General features: G+C 43.8%; 1 protein-coding gene across 3 annotated transcripts in view; it reads left to right on the forward strand.

Moving 5' to 3' along the window:
- UNC13B (unc-13 homolog B) overlaps positions 1 to 23,116 on the forward strand; it is a 204,692-nt gene that overhangs the window by 149,901 nt on the left and 31,675 nt on the right. For all 3 annotated transcript variants that reach the window (XM_044940001.2, XM_044940000.2, XM_044940002.2), the window contains 4 exons: positions 17,474 to 17,520; positions 20,131 to 20,209; positions 21,900 to 21,974; positions 22,459 to 22,678. In XM_044940001.2, the coding sequence (XP_044795936.2) occupies positions 17,474 to 17,520; positions 20,131 to 20,209; positions 21,900 to 21,974; positions 22,459 to 22,678 (421 nt within the window). The remainder of the gene's footprint in view (positions 1 to 17,473; positions 17,521 to 20,130; positions 20,210 to 21,899; positions 21,975 to 22,458; positions 22,679 to 23,116) is intronic.

Below are 23,116 nucleotides of genomic sequence, written 5' to 3' on the forward strand. Positions count from 1 at the left end.
CTCCTTCCCTACATTCTGCATTTTTCCAGTAAAAAGGGAATGGATTCCCACCCCACGCACCACCCCCCAGAAGGTAACAGTCATCTCTGTAAGTTACAGTCACTGGTAGCTTAGTATTTAGGGGCGAGACTGGTGGCAGGTCTTTTTTTCACCTTTTTGGAGAACAGCAGAGCACCCTGGAACCCTCTCCAATGTAACCAACTCCCCGCCTGCCACATGTATTGTTCTCTCCAGGCCATTCAGAGGGTTAGAGCAGCGCTCTGTTACTCCAGCAGTAGACAGCTAGGAAATCACTTTCTTGTCATGGTCCTCTCTCCAAGTGCAGAGTTGCTATCAATAAGCAGGGGGAAAACACTTTGTGCTGTAAGCACAGGCAGGAGCAAACCTTTAAGTAGCTGAGTCTTCACCAGAACAACAAACTGGAGGGAAAAAAAAGAAACATTCCATGTCTTGTCTGTTACTGTGTGTGTGATTTGAGGTTTGGTGGTTAAACATCTGTGTGTTCGTTGCTGAGCCTCATGTTTGTAAAGGTTCAGTCTCTGTCGAGTTCATCCCACCTGTTTCCCAGGAGTCTGTTTCAATCCTGATCCCTTTGGCATCAGCCCTTGCTCACGACACAAGGGCTTGATCTGATTTTACATCAAAACTCTGATGGGAAGCCAAGGAGAGAGAAGTGACTGCCTGTAACCTTTAAGGCTAGCCTTGGGAGGCCGGTCACTGTTGACTCCTAGAGTCTTAGAAGGTAATGTTCTTATTCCTGCTTGATTCATATTACCATGCTGCCTTCTGATCCAAGCACACTGTTTTCCTTTTTCGCTAGCTGCAGGGTAAGAGTCAAACCAGGATCCAGGGACATGTGCCAGGTTTGAGACCACATATGGGACCGTTCCAGGCATCACTGTGGGCCAAGCCCCAGGCATCAGCCATCAATAATTGCTAAAAATAGACTGAAAAGAGCAGGTCAGGATATTGCCTTCTAACACAATCTCTATTAACCATCCTGACCAGAAACAAGAGGAACAAGCTTGAAAATCCCTCAGACCCTGAGGGAGAAAATGAAGCGATTGTTGCAAGAGTCAGAGGAAGAAATCATGGTCACCTTGGGATCCTCCTCCAGGCTTTCCCCAGATAAAGCTAAGGCAGAGACTCTGTGTGGCATCAAGAGCAAGTCCTCAGGCCCTGCTGGAACCTTGCCAGAGGACAGCTTCCTGCCCCCTCACTGTGGGCCTGTAGCCTCCGTCATTGGTGGGGATACAGATGGGGGTCTGGCCCAGCGTTGCAGCTTTGGGCAACAGGCCAGCAGCCAGCTTCCTCTGGGCGCCACAGCCTGTGTTTCAGGGTCTGCCTCTCAGCACCTCTCATCTGCCAGCATTACCAGAAGCTGTCCAGAGCCCTCAGAGAGGGATCAAGCCAAGCCCCTCTTGTCCAGAGGCCTTGGCCAAGGCTGTCGCCATGAACAGCAAGAACCTTTGGGGGATGTAGTGGACTATATCATCAGAGAACTGCAGGGCATCAGCCGTCTCCAAACTGAGATTGCTGAGTTGCGGCAGCACTTGAGCCAAGTCCGAGGTTCAGTGGATGAGGTCTCTAGCTGTGTAGACTCAGTTCTGAGTGAAATAGAAGGCTTACATGTGGGCAGCAGTTCCCTGGCCAAAGGGTATGTGGGGGGAAAGGCCCAGGAACCCCATGTGGACAGACCCAGCGAGGAAGCCATTCTGTATCTGTATGGACTTCCTGAGCAAGATGGGGAAAATACCATGGAGCTGGCTCAAAACTTCCTGGCCAAGCACATGTGTGTTAATGGCATGCAGTGCAATAGGTTCATTAAAGAGGCTTACCGAGCGGGCAGAGCCCCAGCTCCCAGGCCTACTGTTGTGAAGCTTGCCCATCTAGAGCATAGGGACCTCATATTGCAGAAATCCATCCTCTTGCAGAGTTTAGGGGTCCGGATCACCACCAGAGAAGAGCCAAGCCAGCCACCGTGCTCTAAGAATCCCCCAAAGGAGTCTCTCTCATCTTTGGAACAACAACTCCAGCATCGTAATTTGAATTCTTTACACCTGGATGAGCCAGTTTTTCATGTGGAAACGGGGGACAGAGGACCAATAACAGGAGCACATCAAATGAGGGCTCAGAATCAACATAGAGAACCCCAGAGCCCTGAACAGCAAGGCCTTTGCTTCCCACCCAAGAATGATTTGGCAAAGCCAAGTAATGAGTCTAAGCTAGGGGGTGAAGTCAGAGGAACATTAGGAAACCCCCAGGTTCTCAGGGGCTCCTGCAGTGAATTGACAGGAAGAGAGGCTTCTTTATCCACCCTCCATCAATGTGAGGAACCTTCCCTAGTGTTAATCTTGAAAGAGGAGGATTCTGGGAAATCCCAGGTTTTCAAACAGTGTAACCAAGAACTTGAAGTATATAAAACAGCAAAAACAGAAAACAACTGCAGTGACAAAAGTGAGACTGGCAGTTGCCTATCACTGTCCGGGTTGCTGAAGACAGAGGACAAACTCCTGGCCTGTGAACCTGGGTTGGATATTCTGAGCGCAAAGCAGCTAGAGGACCTCTTAACAGACAAGTCCAGAAGGTTTGCAACTCTGAGCTGTGACAGCCTGATGGAGGAAATCAGCATTGGGCCCGAGACTTTCAATGACATGGTTCATATTGACTTGAATGAGGAGGAGGAACATTCTGCTCAGGTCCTCAAAGATGTCTTGGAAAAGTCCTCTTGCCTGGGTGGCTCGCAGGAGGATGAAGATGTAGAGATCAAGTTTTACACAAGTAAACTGGGCCGAGCAATTGACCACTTTCGTTCAGCTTTGCAGGGAGTGTTTCAGAAGCTGGAGAACAGTGGGTCCATCACCCCTGAGGACCTTGAAAGCATTGAGAGTGGCTCCCAGTCCGAGAACAGTGATAGACTTCTTGGCACAGTGAGTTCAGGGGGTGCTCAGGATTTCTCACTGGGGAGCCCTGGGAGTCAGGGGAGTGAGAGCATACTCAGCGTGGTGTCTGGTGGAGTGGGCATCTCTGCCCAGGGAGACCAGACCTCTCAGGATCCCAGCAACTCCTCTCTGGCTTCCAGTAACTTGCCTCTTGCATATTCATCACCAGGGTTTGCTCTGGCTCCGTGTCTGGGAAGTGAAACTTGTTCCAGGCCTGAATCTCCCAAACAGGGCAGACTAAGCCTAGAGCAAGTGTGCGCAGAGACCATCTACCTCAACAGATGCATCAGCAATTTTAAAGATGTTCTAAGAGAGAAAAGACTGAGGCAGAAAAAACTTATACACGAGCTAGTACAGAAGACAGACCATCTCTCAGTAGAAGACACGCACCCAGGTATTTCAAGTCTCTGGTGAATGGGTTTGCAGCTGGTTGGGTGTGACCTGCATCAGGCCAGCATGAGATCCAGCTTGGTGGTGAGCTTCACAAGGTGATGGGGGAGGTTCACATCTTCAATCAGTCTCAATTACTGGGGTATAGATTTGTAAGTTGATCCTGTGGGAATTAGAGTGACAATTGAAAAGCAACAGAAAACGAGTTCTTGTCCATAGGGAGCTCCCAGTTTATTGGCAGGAGCTTTAGAAAGTACCTTTTCAAAAGAGGAAGAGCATTTGAGCAAAAATAGTTTATAGCTGCAGAACTTTAGGCTATCCTGGTGTAAAGTAGGTGTGAGGTAGGAGGCAGGAATGGGGGAAAGAGGCATGTTTCTCATAGGAGCTAAGATGCTGATGCAATCCTGTGTTGCATTTTAAAATTATTCTCCATGAGCTTCTTGCTGAGGTAAGATTGCCATTTCTCCAACAGCTGATGGGGCTTCTCCACCTTGTGGGCCACTGTGGGAATTTCCCTTATCCTGACCTGTCTCCTTCCCAGTACTGGAGTTGACAGTACGGAACTTTAGTTCTAACTCGGAGCTGTCCAGAAACTTCTTGCAGCGCTGACCCTGCCCAAGAGCCCAACTCTGCTCCCCACTGGTCATATTCCCTTTCTTCCATCTCCAGTTAAAGGCTGCTTACCTAACATTTAGACAATGGAATGGTTTTTGGCTACAAGAATTGAGAAAAGTCTTTTCTGGGCAGCATGGAGATGACATGTAGCTTTAAAATTACCTCTCCCAATCAAAATTATAATAAATTTATCCAAAGAGCGTATGCTTTATTCATCTAATTTTAAATGTAAATGAGGTTGTCCTCTTATGTATATAACCTGATTAATCTTTCTAAGGCAAGATTAAAATTATGAAACATATTGTGTTGGCAAAGATGTGAGAGAACAGGTACTCATCCATTGCTGGTGGTGTGGGAGTGGAAATTGGTATAACCTCTGAGGAAGGCAGTTGGCAACATTCATCAGAATTATGTATGCCCTTTGAGGCCCAGCACTACTTCCAAGAATATATCCTGCAGGTACATTTTCACGTGTAGAAGGGACATATGTTCAAGGCTATTTATGAGGTATTGTTTTTAATAGTGAAGATTGAAAACAACCTAAACGTTCTTAAGAAAGCCTGGTTAAATAACTTACTGGTGCATCCAAACAATGAAATACAGTACCATGCAGCTATAAAAAGAAAGAGGTACCTCTTTGCTGAAATGGAAAGATATATTGACATATTTCAGAAAACAAGGTGCAGAGCAGTATGTGTAAGATGCTTTGTTGTTGTTTAGGTGCTGAGTCATGTCAGACTCTTTTGCAACCCCATGGACTATAGCCCATCAGGCTCCTCTGTCCATGGGATTCTCCAGGCAAGAATAATGGAGTGGATTGCCATTTCCTACTCCAGGGGAATCCCTGACTCAGGAATCAAGCCTGTGTCTTCTGCATTGGCAGGCGGATTTTTTTTTTTTTTAAACCACTGAGCCACTAGGGAAGCCCATACATTTGTATGAAAAGGAGAGATGAAGACTACATACACAAACGCATAGTGTTTGTTTGTATATATGTATAGAATATTTAACAAAGGAGTTCCCTAGTGCCTAGTGGTTAGGATTCTGGGCTTTCATTGCTGTCGCCCAGGATCAGTCCCTGGCCAGGGAACTGAGATCTTGCAAGCCACGTGGCATGGCCAAAAAACAACAACAACAACAACAACAACCCAGCTAACCAACCAAACAAAAAACCACTAAGATACATAAGAAACTGGTACAGGATTGCCCATGGGAAAAGGTATTAGGTAAAAAACTAGTGAAATGAGATTCTTTTTTACTGTGTACACTTTAAAAAATAATTTTTAGAATTTGAATCATGAATATATAATCGTAAAATTAAACTGGAAAATTAAAATCATATTCCTTTCCAATATCCCTAGAGCTGCTCTTTATACCCTATCAAAAAGTCTCAATTCCTTCACTTGGCATTCAAGGCCACTACACCTGGTCTCTAGTTTACATTTCTAGGCTTATCTTCTGTTGTCCCACGGTCCTCCACCTGGAAGGAATCTTCTGTCTCACAAATTCACCTTGTACTTTGTTTTCAGCATATCACATATACATGCTTCCTTCTAGCTTGAAGTGTTATGTTTGCCACATCAACCTAGGAAAATTTACTCAGTTCTTCAACATACAGCCGAAGTTTCACCTGCTCCAGGAAGCTTTCTATAATTCCTCAGATACAAAGGGTTTTGGTCTCTCTTTAACTTTGCAGCCCCTTTTCTTTCTTCCTGGGCACTTAGAAATTTTTATATTGGATTGGCTAAAAAGGTCATTCAGGTTTTTTCCATAAGATGTTACAGAAAAATCCAAATGAACCTTTTGGCCAACCCAATATTGCAGCAACAGTAGAAACAACTCATATCAAAGTAGTACTTCCTTACTAACTCTTTTAACTGTAGTGGGAGTCAATGTTAGCCTGAGTATCCAGAACTCTGGGGCTCAGTTCTTCAAGTTGCAATGTTTCTCTTCTGGGCTGACATCCTTCTGGACCATGCAGGAACTTGTGAGAGCAGCAGAAATAATGAGAAGAAACTGTTGTGAAACACCAGTAAGAGATCAAGCCAGAATTATGGGTGCTTTCCAAGATCCACTCTGGTCTATGGGCTACAGACGGGGTGGTAGAGAGGCTATCGGGCAGTGGCAGCATCTCTTCAGTGCTAGATCCAGCCTGACTCCAGCACCATTCCTTAAAGCACAAGGAATAGAGCAAGGTAAATAAGCACACAGGCAGGCCTCTGGCCAACACTTTCTGGCTGTAGAGTCCACAAGAGGAGTCACGCTAACCTGGTAAACTGATTCAATACAATAGTGACTGCTACCACAAGAAAGAGTTGAAAAAGCTTTCTTCACTGCTCTGCTTGAGACCTTTTACAGTCTAAGCTTACTCAGAACAATGTTTTCAAAACTGACCAATGTTGTAGCACGTATGGGTGCTTCATTTCTTTTTGTGGATGAATAATATTCCATTATATGGAAATAGCACATTTTGTTCATACATTCATCAGTTGATGAACATTTTGTTGTGTGCTTTTTTTTTTTTAACCACATTTTTGGCTATTATGAATAATGTTGCTGTTTTTTTGTGGACATATATTCTGATTCTCTTGTGTATATACCTAGAAATGGAACACTGGGTCATATGGTAACTGTGTTTCACATTTTTTTTGGAACTTCTAGACTGTTTACCAATGTGGTTGCAGTGTTTTGCATTTCTGCCAGCAGTGTATGCAAGTTCAAATTTCTCCACATCCTAGCCATTCTATTTTTACTAGAGCCATCCTAGTGAGTGTGACTGGTATCTTCTAGCTTTGATTTTCATTTCCCTAGTGGTTAATGAGGGAGAAGGCAATGGCACCCCACTCCAGTACTGTTGCCCGGAAAATCCCATGGATGGAGGAGCCTGGTAGGCTATAGTCCATGGGGTTGCTAAGTCAGACACGACTGAGCAACTTCACTTTCACTTTCCACTTTCATGCATTGGAGAAGGAAATGGCAACCCACTCCAGTGTTCTTGCCTGGAGAATCCCATGGACGGAGAAGCCTGGTAGGCTGCAGTCCATGGGGTCGCACAGAGTCGGACACGACTGAAGCGACTTAGCAGCAGCAGCAGCAGTGGTTAATGATGTTAAAATATCTTTTCATATGCTTATTGGCCATTTTTATATTTTCTTTGAAGAAATGTCTATTTAAATCCTTTATCCATTTTTAAATTGAATTGTTTGTCTTTTTCTGTTGAGTTGTAAGAGTTGTTTATATGTTCTGGACATCAGTTCAGTTCAGTCGCTCAGTCGTGTCCGACTCTTTGTGACCCCCTGGACTGCAGCATGCCAGGCTTCCCTGTCCATCACAAACTCCTGGAGCTTGCTCAAACTCATACATTAAGTCATTGATGTCATCCAACCATCTCATCCTCTGTTGTCCTTTTCTCCTCCTGCCTTCAGTCTTTCCCAGCATCAGGGTCTTTTCCAATGAGTCAGTTCCTCACATCAGGTAGCCAAAGTATTGGAGTTTCAGCCTCAGTATCAGTCCTTTCAATGAATATTCAGGACTGATTTCCTTTAGGACTGACTGGTTGGATCTCCTTGCAGTCCAAGGGATTCTCAAGAGTCTTCTTCAACACCACAGTTCAAAAGCATCAATTCTTTGGCCCTCAGCTTTCCTTATAGTCCAGCTGTAAGATCCATACATGACTACTGGAAAAACTATAGCTTTGACTAGACCGACCTTTGTTGGCAAAGTAATGTCTCTGCTTTTTAATGTGCTGTCTATGTTGGTCATAGCTTTTTTTCCAAGGAGCAAGCGTCTTTTAATTTCATGAATGCAGTCACCATCTGCAGTGATTTTGGAGCCCCCCAAAATAAAGTCTGTCACTGTTTCCCTTGTTTCTCCATCTATTTGCCAAGGAGTGATGGGACCGGATGATCTTAGTTTTTTCAATGTTGAATTTTAGGCCAGCTTTTTCACTCTCCTCTTTCACTTTCATCAAGAGGCTCTTTAGTCCCTCTTCACTTTCTGCCACATGAGTGGTGTCATCTGCATACGTGAGGTGTATATGAGGTTATTGATATTTCTCCCAGCAATCTTGATTCCAGCTTGTGCTTCCTCCAGCCCAGCATTTCACATGATGTACTCTGCATATAAGTTAAATAAGCAGGGTAACAATGTACAGCCTTGACATACTCCTTTCCCGATTTGGAACCAGTCTGTTGTTCCATGTCCAGTTCTAACTGTTGCTTCTTGACCTGCATACAGTTTTCTTGGCAGGCAGGTTAGGTGGTCTGGTAGTCCCATTTCTTAAACAATTTTCCACAGTTTGTCATGATCTATACAGTCAAAGGCTTTGGTATAGTCAATAAAGCAAAAGTAGATGTTTTTCTGGAACTCTCTTGCTTTTTTGATAATCCAACAGATGTTGGCAATTTGATCTATTTCCTCTGCCTTTTCTAAATCCAGCTTGAACATCTGGAAGTTCTCGCTTCATGTACTGCTGAAGCCTGGCTTGGAGAATATTGAGCATTACCTTGCTTGCATGTGAAATGAGTACAGTTGTGCAGTAGTTTAACATTCTTTGGCATTGCACTTCTTTGGGATTGCAATGAAAACTGATCTTTTCCAGTCCTGTGGCCACTGCTGAGTTTTCCAAATTTGCTGGCATATTGAGTGCAGCACTTTCACAGCATCATCTTTTAGGATTTGAAATAGCTCAACTGGAATGCCATCACCTCCACTAGCTTTGTTCATAGTGATGCTTCCTAAAGCCCATTTGACTTTGCATTCCAGGATGTCTGGCTCTAGGTGAGTGATCACACTGTCATGGTTATCTAGGTTGTGAAGATCTTTTTTGTATAGTTCTTTGTGTATTCTTGCCACCTGTTAATATCTTCTGCTTCTGTTAGGTCCATACCATTTCTGTCCTTTATCGAGCCCATCTTTGCATGAAATGTTCCCTCAGTATCTCAGATTTTCTTGAAAAGATCTCTAGTCTTTCCCATTCTGTTGTTTTCCTCTATTTGTTTGCATTGATCACTAAGGAAGGCTTTCTTATCTCTCCTTGCTATTCTTTGGAACTCTGCGTTCAAATGGGTATATCTTTCCTTTTTTCCTTTGCCTTTCGCTTCTCTTCTTTGCACAGCTATTTGTAAGGCCTTTTCAGACAACCATTTTACCTTTTTGCATTTCCTTTTCTTGGGGATGGTCTTGATCCCTGCCTCCTGTACAATGTCACGAACCTCCGTCCATAGTTCTTAAGGCACTCTGTCAATCAGATCTAATCCCTTGAATCTATTTGTCACTTCCACTGTTTAATCATAAGGGTCCAGATAATAATGACGTAAGGACATAGGTCCAGATAATTTGTAAATATTTTCCCCTGATTTGTTTGTTGTCTTTTTACTTTCTTTATGGTATCCTTTGAAGTGTAAATGTTTTATTTTTCTGAAAAAATTATTGTAATAAAATATAGAAAACATAAAATTTGACATTTTAGCCATTTAAAATTCATTCACATGACCATCACCATGTGGTCATCACCACTATCTAATCCCCAGAACTTTTTCCATTTTCCCTAGCTGAAACTCTGTACCCATTAAATTAACTCCCTGTTCTCTCCTCCCCTCAGCCACTGGCAATCACCATTGTACTTTCTGTCTCTCTAAATTTGACTACCTCATATAAATGTATTTGCACAATATTTGTTCTTTTGTGACTGGCTCATTTCACTTGACAATGTCTTTGAAGTTCACCATGTTGTAGCATATGTCAGAATTTCCTGCCTTTTTAAGGGTGAATGATATTCCATTGTATGTATATATACTACATTTGTTTATGCATTCATCCATCGTTGGACACTTGGGTTTCTTCTACGTTTTGGCTATTGTGAATAATGCTGCTATAAGTAGGGGTGCACAAATATCTGTTGAAGTTCTTGCTTTCATTTCTTTTGGGTATATACACAGGAGTGGCATTGTTGGATCATATGGTAATCCTGATTTTTTTTTTTTTTTTTTTTGAGACATTACTGTGTTGTTTTCTACAGCAGCTGTCATTGCACATTCCTAACAATAGTGCACATGGGTTCTAGTTTTTCAACATCCTTGCTAAATAACACTTGTTATTTCCTGGATGGCTTTGTTTGGTTTGCCATCGTAATATGGGTATTAGAGTACAAAAGTTTTAAATTTTGATGAAGTCCTATTTATCTATTCTGGTGTTGATTTCGCTTTTGGTTTTATAGCTAAACCATTGTCTAATCCAAGGTCACAAAAGTTTACTCTTACTTTTTTGTCCTAAATGTTTCATAGTTTTATTTAGTGCTTATATTTAGGTCTGTGATTCATTTTGAGTTAATTTTTGTGAATGGTGTTAGACAGGGGTCCAGCTTCCTTCTTGAGCATGTGTATGTCTAGTTATCTCAACACCATTTACTGAAAAATAATATTCTTTATCTGTTGAATGGTCAAAATCAATTGGCCATAAATGTAAGAGTTTACTTCTGGACTACCAGTTCTAGTCGATTAATAATCTTTAGTCTATTTTTATGCCTCAATTTCTTTCTTTTTTTTTTTGGACATGTGTGATGTGGGATTCTTAGTTCTCCAAACTGGAGATCGAACCTGCATCCCCTACATTGGAATTGCAGTCTTAACCACTGGGCCACCAAGGTAGTCCCTAGATTCCTTCTTTTTGAAATACTTTCTTCACTTGGCTTCCAGAATACCTCTCTGTCTTGTATCTCCTCCAATATTATTGACCGTTTTCTTCTGGAGTCATTTTTGCTACTCCCTCCTTATCTTCCCACCCTTGTAGTACCTCACGATTCAGTCCTGACCACTACTTTTTATTTATACTCACTTCCTAGATAATCTCTTTCAGTCTCATGATTTTCATAAGCATTCCCAGATTGATATCTGGCCCAGATATCTTCTAGGAATACCAGATTTCACATATACTTAACACCCACATTTCCGTGTGAATAGACATCTCAGATTAGACATTTTCAAAACCAAACTCCTGATCTTTCTCCGTAAACCCTGCCAAACCTACTTTCCCTATAGTCTTCCTTACCAGTAAACGGCAACTCCATTCTTGCAGCTAGCTGCTCAGACCCAAATCCATAGAGTCATTCTTTTTTTTTTTTTTAAACCACATTGTTTTGTTTTTTATTTGCTTGTTTGTTTTCAGCTGTGTTGGGTCTTAGTTGCAGCATGTGGGATCTAGTTCCCTCACCAGGGATTGAACCTGGGCCCCTTGCATTGGGAGCGTGGAGTCTTAAACACTGCACCACCAGGGAAGTCCCCATAGAGTCAGTCTTGACTTCTCTGTTTCTTTCATAAGCTATATCCAATCAGTTATTAAATTCCACCTGCTTTGCCTTTCAAACATATTCCAAACCTTAGCACTAACATCTCAATCTCAGTCACCATTTTCTCTCGTCTAGATGATAGTGGTAGTCTTGCTGATCTCCCGGTTTCTACCCTTGTCCGTCTGCCGTCTGTTCTCCCCAGCCATAGTAATCCACATAAAACACAAGTCAGATCATATCACTATCACTTCTCTGTTCAGAACCTTCTGGTGATTTTTCTGTCTCACTCACAATGAAAGCCAAAGTGCTTATGAGGGCCCTATTTGAAATGATCCTCTAAGGCAGACTTGTTCCTTCACACCAGCCATGCTGTCAGCTCAGACTTTACACTTGCTGTGTGTTCTGACTGGAATACTTTTCTCTTTGCACTCTGAATAGCTTTTTTACTAATTTTTCTTCATATGTCTGCTTAGATGTTCTTTTAGCAATTAGGCTTCCTGACAATCATTTATAAACTTTTCATAGCATAACATCACCACTGGGGACAATATCTTTTCCCCTTACCTGGATTTTTCAGCTAAGTCCCTATCATTTATGATCAGTTCAGTTCACTTCAGTCGCTCAGTCGTGTCTGATTCTTTGCGACCCCATGGGCTGCAGCACACCAGGCCTCCCTGTCCATCACCAACTCCTGGAGTTGGTCCATCAAGTCCGTGATGCCACCCAGCCATCTCCTCCTCTGTCGTCCCCTTCTCCTCCTGTCCCCAATCCCTCCCAGCGTCAGAGTCTTTTCCAATGAGTCAGCTCTTCCCATCAGGTTACAGTATACATAGTTTCAGATTCTGGAACCAGAGTACCTGTTTCGAATTTTGGCTTTGCCACTTGCTGTGACTTCAGGCAAGTTACTTAACATCTCTGTGATCTTCATTTTAATCAATAGGAAAATGGAGATTATAACAGTATTTACTCAGAGTTGTTGTGAGAAGTAAATGAGCTTACTCAAATAAAATGCCAGGTATGTATCGTGTTCACTTGGTGTTCACAGCTGTCATCATCTTCACCATCATTACTAGTTGTCTGTTCCTCCTACTAGAACAGAAGGTTCTTAAGATCACAATTCACTGCTCTGGCAGCATGAGAACAGCACCTCATGTGAAGTAGGTTCTCAGTGAATATTTAAGGAATGGAAGTTGTGGTACATATATACAATGAAATATTACTCAGCCATAAAGGAACACATTTGAGTCAGTTCTGGTGAGGTGGATGAACCTATAACAGAGCCTGTTATACAGAGTAAAGTAAGTCAGAAAGAGGAAAACAAATATCTATATATTAATGCTTATATATGGACTGTAGAAAAATGGTACTGATGAACTTATATGCAGGGCAGGAATATAGGCTCAGACACAGAGAACAGACCTGTGGCCACAGCAGGGAAAGGAGAGGGTGGCATGGATTGAGAGAGTAGCATTGACATACATAAATTATCATGTGTAAAACAGATAGCTAATGAGAAGTTGTTGTATAACACAGGGAGCTCAACCTGGTGCTCTGAGACAACCTAGAGGGGTGGGATGAGGTAGGAGGGAGGTCCAAGAGGCAGGGGACATATGTATACTTATGGCTGATTCATGCTGATGTATGGCAGAAACCAGTACAACATTGTAAAGCAATTATCCTCCAATTAAAAATAAATAAAAAATTTTAAAAAGAAATGAATCCTCACAATAACTCTGGGCAATCGCTAGTTTTATCTTTTTTTTAAAGATAAGGAAATGCAGGCTCAGATAAGTTGAGTGCCTCAAATCTTTGACTCCTAAGTAATGGAGTTAAGATTGTTTTAACAGTGAGGAAGTGTGTGTCTCGTCCTTATCAGATGGACTATCTGGAAGAGTGAGATTATTCTTAGGGATCAGGAATTTTCCTGCAAAGCAGGTGTTATATAGACATGTATCACTTAAACTGAAAACTAAATCTGAGTGGAAAAATCCTAAGGCATTTTAAGAAGTTAGGAGGCACAAAGTGTTTGATTCCTAACAAGAAAAGATATTTTTAAGTTATTAATAAGAACATGTTTGGCCAGGGGTTGGGACAAACTGAAGGGACTAGTACTGCAGTTCTTTGAGGTCTAGAAAATGGTACAGGCAAAGAGGCCTATCTTTTCTCTTAGGCAAGACACATGTCTTTAGAAAGGCTGTTGTTTTCTAAGTTCTGAAATTTCAAGTTCTTTTACTACATAAAAACACTAGATGTGCTAAACCCTCAGACTACAAAGGTGAAATAAAATATATATATATAATTCTTGCTCTCAAGAAATTCACAATATGTAAAGGGAGACATTTATACAGACAATTAACAATGAAACGTACTGACAACAAACTGTCATAGAAGTGTGTACACAAAAGCATGGGTACCACGGACACATAGTAGAAAAGCACCTAATTCTGTTTTTGAGAGGAAGGCAGATAAATTTTCAGAGACATTAATATTTGATCTAAGTTTTTAAGAATAAGTCTGAGTTCACCCAATCAATGCAAGAAGCTAGGTCATGACAATATATTGAATTTTCTTCTTTAGGCATCATGGGGAACTCTGGGAAGAATAGAAGGACACAACTGAAGTAACTTTGACATGATGTGTACAATATATTTAAGATAGTGGAGGAAGAAATAAACCTTTTCAACTCGAATCACAGGGTCAGTTCGTTGCCTAGCTTTCTTTTTCAAAGGGAACAGAGTGTTCCCAGGAAGTAGGGAGTATATGTAGTAGAAGAGACAGTTCCCTCTCCCAGAAATGTTTTTTTAATCTCACCCACTTTTCTGCACTGTTTTGGAAGATTCCTATTCCTGAATCCCTTCTTGTCAAGTCAGGTAACCCATTAGGTAATCAGAAATAGCTTGAAAAATTGAGAACTTATTAGTTACCATGACTCTCGTTTCTACTTGTTATGTAACATCAGTGATTCTTTATTCAAAGGGATGGGAAAAAAAGAAAAGAGGGGTCCAGATAATGGACTTTGCTTAGAGAAGGAAGCCTCTGTCAAGCAAGTGTGGCCTAGAAGGCTATGTAGTGTCTGGCAAATAGGAAAGGAGTAATTTCTGGACTTGATTCTTCCTCTCCTGTGGTTTGCTTGGGTCCTTCTGGAAGTGTCAGTTTCTTTTGACGTATTGTTCTAAGTTTGGTAGATAATCAAACCTGGGATTGCAGCCGTGGTTTTATCATTCAGATTATAGTGACTTAAGTCATAGTGACTTGATAAGGACTTGGTGCCTCCAAATCAATGGCCACTGAGCCTCCAGGTCCTGGCCTTACTTCTAGGCCCTAACTTGGCCTAACTTAACATAGGCTCTGGGAAAACAGGCCAAGGCTTGTGGGGCAAAACAAGTAGCCAGCCTGTGTTAGAAAAGGGAGAGGGCTCAGCTACCCGGCCTTTGGGGTTCTCAGACTTAGCCCAGATTCAGATGAGCTCATGTAGCTCCTGAGGAAGGAACCTGCTCTGTGTTCAGTCAGTTCAGATGGCCTGTGGGAGTGGCTCTTGGTAACATAGCTGGCCTTATGGCCCCGGTGGCCCTGACCCTGCATGCAGACCACTTTGGAAAGGGGGGAAAGGGTGGCTGAAATTCCCAGGCCGACTTGGTCCTTTGGTTTTTGTAGCCAAACCTGTTCTAAACTAAAAAGCAGGGGCAGCGAATACAGGTGAGGATTCCGGGAGCCAGGCTCTGTGAACTGCTGGGTTGTCAGAGGACTTCTCCGAGCTCTCCTCCATGTCCCATGAGGTTAGCTCTACCTGGTTTAGGATGAATCTACTAACCTCTCTGCCCTTTTTTTTTCCTGCTCTTTCTCTCCTTGCAGAAGGAAAGCGAGGAGCCCTTCAGGTTGTGCTCTGGCCCTTTGGGGCCCCTTTTTTGTTGGTTCTCTCCCCTCCCTCCTGAGTACCGTGTGTGTATGTGTGTGTGTGCACGCATGCGTGCTTATGAGCTGTGGCTCATGCAGCCGGTGTGTTTGTCCTGACAGCAGTTTGTGTGCATGCTCCATGCCCGTGTGTGCTCCTGCAGACACCCGTGGAGCCTTGTGAGGATGTGTGTGCCTCTATGGCACACATTCAGTGTAGCATGTGTGTGCTTACCCTTGTGCTCAGTTTGACCCCCCCAGGTACTGACTGCCTTCCTTTTTTCCTACTTTGCACAGTGTGTGTTCATTTTCTACTTGTGGCTGCCGACTGGCATATGCTGTAAACCCTCGCTGAGCCCAGCATGCATACACACTTTGTATTTGAGAGCAGGAGTTTTTGTAGGCTTTTTGTGCCTCTTGCTTGGGGCCTAAATGTGAAAGTGCTTTGTGCTTCTGAGCAGGCTTCCTGGCCTCTCTGTGAGCACAAGGGTCTGCAGACCTGTGGTGTGGTTTCCCCACACCATGAGAATGTGTGGTGTACTAAAGCTCTGTGCCTACAAGCACTGGTTCCTCAAGATGGTAAGGGTGCGCTTTGCTGGTGATTTGAGCCCTGGTGAACACCGAGTCCTCCCCCAAATGGGTGCGCATGCTCTGTATCTCTGTGTGCGGGATCCGTGCTCACCTGTGGTTCCTTAGGTGCAAGTTGTGTCTATGAATGTACCTCCTATAGGTACTTTGTTGAGACCTGCTCTCATTCCCCTAGCCCTCCTGTGCCCTGTGTGTGCATGCTCTGCACTGTGTCTGCAGGCTTCTGCAGACCCACTGCCCGCTCTAAGCACAGGAAATGTGTATGATCTGAGCCTGTGAACCCTGGCTGCCAAAGATGTTTTGTGATTTTGTTTCCTTACGCCCAGTGGCTTCTGGCAAGCACCTAATTCTAGGTAGGAAGTAAAAATCTGCTGAGTGCAGTGACTGTTTCTAGAGGGAGGATAAGTTGGTTGGTGGGATCTGGGGATTTAGGAATGGGCTGCCCCTCACAGGAACCATAGGAGACTTGATTCAACCTTCTGACTGCCTTTTGGACCTGGCCCTCCCTCTACCATTTCATCCCACTCATAGGACCAGGGTAGGAGGCAGAAGCAGCGAAGTGTGGTCACGAAGGGCTTCAGGCAGTAGGCAGATAGGCTTGATTAGAGCACAGGCAACCTGAAAAGGATCTTAAATCCAAAGTGCATCTTGAGCTTCCTGCTGGTCCAGGGTCACTCTTACCCACTTTTACATCACCGATTAGCTTGTCCTACCTCTTTTTCACTCTCTTGCCTCATTTGTCTATAACTCCTCCCATCTTTAGCCCTCCCAAAACTTCACCCCCTGTCCAGAGCCTAACAGCTTACCTCCAGATCAAGCCTCCCTTGATCTGGAGCTCCTTTGCTCAGGATGGCTAGCTGGAATCCAGATCCCAGGAGTCAGGGAAGTCATTGGGGGTGGAGGAAACAAGGAGGAACAGAAAGCCCCAGACCCGCTAGTACTGTCTGTTGAGCCTAAGTAGCAGGTGCCATTGGTCCTCTGAAAGCCCTGGCAGCTTTGGAATTCTCTGTACTCTGCCTGAAGGATTTGCTTTGGATTTTTTTTTTTTTTTTTTTTTTACAAAAAGCTTTAAAAAGTGTTTTCCAACAGTTCCTTGCTTGAATTATTGGTGCTTCAGTTTTCAGCTTCTTATTGTAGAGTTCATAAAATTTGTAAGAATGGTAATCCAAGTATCTAATCTGCCCTGTATTCTTTTGTTTTATCGAGTTTATCAAATGTAGAGCATACTCAGTGTCAATGAGTTATAGCTTCAAGGACCCTAGGCCAAGTCAAATCACAAGATGAGACAGGAATCCAGAAAGACCAGGTCTGACTCTAGGGCAGCCAACAGAACTTAAGAATATAGCTGGAAGACTGGACTCTATATGAAGTTGTCCTTTTGCTTTAGTGAGGCCTGGAAACCTACACGGGCCCTCTCTTGGCCCATGCTTACTGTTCTATACCAGTGGATATGTGAAGGAGCTCTACATTCTGGCAGCTCTCACACTCCCAGTGGATCTTAGTCCTGGGTTCTATGTGAGCTTATATCCTCCATGCTCACTGGGGAGAAGGGAGGTGAAGTACTACTCACTTCGGCTGCCTGCTTGTGGCCCTGGCTGATCAGGGAACTGGCTTACACCTCAGGCCGGCTATGTCACCACATAGTGTATGTGACCTATGCTGCTCTGAGCTTCCTACTTTACTGCTCACTGCCTGACCGAAGAAATACGGCACTCTCCCATCTTTCCCAGGAGCTAACTTCTCTCTCTTTCTCTCTTTAAAGATTCCAGATGGTGGTGATCCCTGTTTGCCCCAGTGGCTTCCAGAAGGGTAAGTGTGGTACTTCAAGGTTTCTGTGAATCTTACAGTCTCTTATGCTGCTTTGGCTTTTCCCTTGGGAAGCAGGAGAAACAGTTTCATCAGCTGGATTCTGGAGAAGGAAGAGGTTCCACTGTCGAGACGGTTGTTTCTCCGGGGCAGAGGAGAGGACTCTGGAGACTGATTCCCCAGAGACGGAAGAGAGAGCTTTGCAGAATGGTTCCCCTGAAGCAGGGGAGGGAACTTTGGGGCTCCCCATCCTTATTTCTGGAATTTCTGCTGTATTGCATCATAGTGGTGGTATGCCCTTTATGTATAAGGATGAGAAAACTAGAAAAATATCTGCATTTAGAACTGGTTTCCTTCTATTCCACTGTTGATAGTGTAATTGCTTAGCTTGCTGCTGGCCTCCGCTGTTGTGAGTCACTTACTTACTCCATTCTACTATAGTGAAGACATAAGTAGTATCCTTTACGAGCTCTGTGGGTTCTGTTTGTGTTTCTTGTCTGGGAGTTTCAGACCCATGTGATTGCACCAGAAAATCATTTTAAATTGTTCAACTGCTATGACTTACTGTTATTAAGAGAGGAAAGTGTTTAAGTGCCTGCACCACTTCTACCCTCCACATACAGCTCTCAAGACCGTTAAGCTCTTCCTTCTGTCCTTGCCCCTCAAAGTCCTGACATCAAAGTTCTCAGTGGCTGCCTCCTCTTCCTCATCCAGGGAAGAAAAAAGATTAGATCAGAAAGTTATCAACTATATTTTTAAATACTTCTTTTCCTTTTAATATGTCTTTTTTATAGCAAGAGTTAATCATGTGAATGAGCCACTCTTCTTTTGTCAAAAGCTCATTTGTGTTGCCAAAAAAAGACACTTCTTGGCTTAAGGTATACATTTTATAGTTTTCAGAATTAGCCACAAATTTGTGGCATCAGTTGCTTCTTCAACAGCCCTTCTTCAGGGCTTTAGCATTTTTCTTCAAATAATTTTAAACTTCATACATACCAACGCAACATAACCAGGCTATTTTTAAATGGAGCCATGCAGGGATTTTCTAAATGTCTCCCTGTTGTCATCTTTCCCTGCCTTCAGCTTAGTCCTTAGAAACTGTCACAAGTTTCAAACTTTCATAGGTGTGGTGGTCTCATTGAGAACAAAGCTCACTGCCCATATTCAGGAAGCTAGATGATTAGAAGTCAGCATAATGGGTTGCCTGCTCCAACTCCTAGCCTTGACCTAATTTGTGACTCCATTTTTTGCCCATATAGCTAGCAGTATGTACTTATTCTTCTGTGATATTTCTCTTTTCACACCAGCTGTGGTGTACAACCCAGCCACCCTTCTTTCCCCGCTTCATTGCTTACGTGAAAACCAAATACCTGAGTTAATTTAATTAAAGCTCATAAGGATAGTTTCTGAAAGGTCAGAGAGGTTTTTATAGTTCCCCTCATTTTATGGAAATGACACCAAGATCCAGAGAGAGGAAGGAATTTTGGCAGAGGATACGTTGTGAATTAGTAGAAGAGTTGGGGATAAAATCCAGATTATCTCAATGTAAGAATGATGTTCTTTTTAGGAAAGTCTCTGTATTTTTATTGTGTATTGTTATATGGAATAACAGGCAAAGAACAGAAAAGTTAATAAGTATAAAAAAAGTATAAGAGTTTTAGAAATCTCAAGTTGCTCATAGGCTTCCCCAGAGGCTCTGATGGTAAAGATTCTGCCTTCAATGCAGGAGACCAGGGTTTGATCCCTGGTTGGGGAAGATCCCCTGGAGGAGGGCATGGCAACCCACACCAGTATTCTTGCCAGGAGAATCCCATGGACAGAGGAGCCTGGCAGGCTATAATCCATGGGGTTGCAAAGAGTTGGACATGACTGGGTGACTGACAATTTCACTTCACTTTCAGTTGCTCCAGCTGTAATTTTTTTCCTGGTTTCTGTTGATGTGACCATAGGGCTAGGCCACACTCTGAGTCACTTGTCTGTTTCCTTCTTAAATGGTCTTTTTTCCCCTCTAAATGATCTTTTGGAAGTCTCTCATCTACTTCCCCTGCCTCCATTTGATTATGCAGGCTCCTGTTTCCATAGAGACTTTTTCTTCAGGAGGCTTGGATAGACAGAACTGGGGACTCTTCCTCAGGGTGGAGAAGGTCTGCTTCTACATGTTCTTGTTTGTCAGTCTTGCTCACCTAGGCAGCACCTCTTCTGTAGAGCTATTCCTGAGCTCTATTCTAGCACAGGTCTGGAAAGACTTAACTTTAGGCATCAGTGTCTCTGGCCTGAGTGTAGGAAGAAGCTATCTTAAGCATCAATTCCCACCTTTTATGAAGCACAGTGGTCTTCAAATAAACAAAGGCACCTTGGACTGGCATAGTGTGATAAAAGAGCTTTCAGTCCTTGGCTAAAACCTTAGAAGGAGACTGAGAGCCGATTCCATTGTTTGTCATCCCATGGCTTTACTTCCCTCGCTTTCTGTCCTCCTTTTTCCTCTTAAAGGCCCATGGTGAGGGTCAGTTCATCCTTCTTTGGGGAGAGGATGAGCAAGGAGAATGGAACATTGAACCTGCCAGTAACTCAAGGGGAGACTAAAGGTCCTGACATATTTTCTTGTCTCCTCAGGCCAGCTGGAGGGCTCTATGGCATTGACAGCATGCCGGATCTACGCAGAAAGAAGCCACTGCCGCTTGTCAGTGACCTGGTGAGTGAGCAATCTTAGTGAGCTGTCAGGAATGGAAGTGGGGCCTTCGGCGACCGGTATTAGTCTGATGATCAGTCATTTAAAGCCTCACTGAGACTTGGTGATGGCTTCAGTAGGACCTCGTATGATCTCACTGGGGTTAGAGTGGCACCCAGGTACCCTAGAGTCCCAGAGCCAGATGTTGAGTAAGACTTGAACCCTTTTTCTTATTACCATTTTCTATTCCTGTTTTTTTTTCCCCTCTATTCAATCTATTTGATATTTTTTGTCCACTCCTTTTTTAATTTTTCCTCCATATTGTGCTCTTTTTTCCCTACCAGTTTCTCCCTTCTTAACTGACTGAATACAAGTATCCTTGTATTTCTCTTCATCATTTCTTTCCTTCCTTCCCTTTCCCCTTGCTATTGATATGTCTTTCCCGTCTCCTCCTTTCTAGTGCACCTCTTATCCCACCAATGCTTCATCCAGCTGGCTGGTTGAAGATTATGTCAACTTTTCTTGATTACCTTCTTTCGTTGTCTTTCATCTCTTCTTTTTTCTCTTCTTTCTTTCTTTTCTTCCTGCTTTTTCTCACCTTCTCCCTCCTTGCTCACCATTTTTTTTTTGCTTAACCGAGTGGATGTCAGTATCTTACTCATTTCTCGTTTCCCGTCCTCTGTCTTTTAACCTTGTCCATATTTCACTTCATGGCATGACTCTCCTTCTAGGCCTTGGGCCCTAGGCAGCTGTCTGGGTTGGATACAGTGGATAGAGGATAGAGACAGAGGGGACTGGGACATGTTTCCTGCTTTGGACCTCAGGGAAGAACCTCTCAGTTGTGTCTGAAAGCTTTCATGCCCTTGTGGGGTTTTAACATCATGTTGTTCCTTTTTCTGCTCCCCTCTGCACAGGCTATGGTGAGTGTCTCCAGAGCCCGTTTCCATCCTTTATAAAAGCCCGAATCTCAACCTCCCTGGGCACACCCCCACTATTCTTGCTGCTCAGGCTGATGTAATGAGTTCTGTCTGCCTGGTGTCCACTGCCTTAGGGAAACCGTGTGCCTCTCTGGAGGCTGTCCCTAAAGCTCGGGCTTGGCAGACTCATGGGCCTTTCTAACAGGGCATCCTAGACCTCATGTGTAACCCCCTGACCTGCTTGATTTCAGTGAGGCTACATTGCCCCCTTTCACTCAGTGCCCTGCTCATTTGGGCCGTTGGCCTCCACAGCCACCTGGGATTATGTGGGCATGGGCTGGTGCCCAGGACTGGAGATTTAGTATAGCATCATTGTTCCCAGTGATGGTTCTTGAATGTGACTCTGGCAGAGTTTTGTGTCTGTCCTGTTCTTAATGACCTGTTTCATACTGTAATTCTAGACTTTTCATTTTCCTCTGCCTTTCTTTGGGGCAGATACCTAATGGGGTCAGATACCTAAAAATGTTGGAGGAAGGAGAAACTCTTAGATGACAGGTACCCTGAGAGAAGTGCTGTTCTGTTCTATCATTGTTAGAACAGTTCCCTGAGGGCCTTGAGTTTGAATCTTAACCTCAGGTACTTGTTACCCATTACCTGTGGAGAGTCCCCTGTGAATGACAGTAAAAATAGAAAGTAGTAAGTTATCATCAAATAGCTTTGGTCACTGAAACTCCCTCCCCAGGACTTTGCCCAGCCCTTGCTAGTAGCTAGGGCTGACAGCAAGTCTTCTCTCACAGTCACTGGTCCAGTCCCGGAAAGCAGGCATTACTTCTGCAATGGCTACACGCACCTCTCTCAAAGATGAAGAGCTGGTAAGTGACCCATGGGCTTTCATGAATCCACTCGCCTATGGCCCAGTGATCATCTCTGTAGCCATACACTGGGAATTCAAAAGTTTTGGGTGGAGTCTGTTAATGAAACAGATATTATAGCATCAAGTTTTCCACACTGGGAGAAGCAAAGGTCCAGACCAGGGGTAAACCTAAATCTCATGTTGGAGTACGTGACCACTCATGTCAGGGATTTATGGTGAGTCTAGTACCCTCTGTTTCCCTAAAGAGCCTGAATGCTGGGGCAAGGCTCAAATCCAGCATTCAGGTCATGGATGTGCTCTTCGGATGACCAGGAGCACATGATGTTGGGGCTTCTTTCTGCTGGGCTAGAATGTGGGCCGGGCCAGGCTGAAGCATCTCCTTGGCTGCCAGAGGTCTTGATAGCCATGCACTGGGCTTAGTAGTGGTATCTCTAAGCAGAGAACTAAAGTCACTGATGGGTGATGGGATGTGTGTTTTTCAGAAATCGCATGTGTATAAGAAAACCCTGCAGGCCTTAATCTATCCCATCTCGTGCACCACACCCCACAACTTTGAGGTGTGGTCAGCCACCACCCCGACCTACTGCTATGAGTGTGAAGGCCTGCTCTGGGGCATTGCCCGGCAGGGCATGCGCTGCAGCGAGTGTGGAGTCAAGTGCCATGAGAAGTGCCAGGACCTACTCAATGCTGACTGCCTGCAGCGTGAGTACACCTGTGGGGTGACAGGTGGGGGAGGGGGCTTGTGGGCAGCAGGGCCTCTCCAACATAGTCTGGCAACAAGGAACCAGGATGGCTGAGCCATCATCCCTCCAATTTACCTGACTCTGAAGCTCTTTCCTTTTTAGAGAAAGTAGGTTCCTAAGTCAAGAGATATTGCCTTTCCCAATAACTTGTCTTGTAACAAGGTCTTGTAACACTCGCTTAAACACCTTTAGGAAAAATTCATTGAGCTTCCTATGGCACTTGGATGGAGTTAGAATCTCTTCCAGGATTCAGGTGATCCCAGAGGCTCTACTTGGGTATTGTACACACCACGATGGCTGTATTGCCCAAAAAACTAGAGTATGTTTAATCAGGGACCAGAACTAATAGGAAGAGAGAGTTCTGGGGTTCTAGGCCTCAGAGAGGAGCCCCCGAAGG

The sequence above is a fragment of the Bubalus bubalis genome, chromosome 3 (assembly GCF_019923935.1).
Source record: "Bubalus bubalis isolate 160015118507 breed Murrah chromosome 3, NDDB_SH_1, whole genome shotgun sequence".
Taxonomy (NCBI): Eukaryota; Metazoa; Chordata; class Mammalia; order Artiodactyla; family Bovidae; genus Bubalus; species Bubalus bubalis.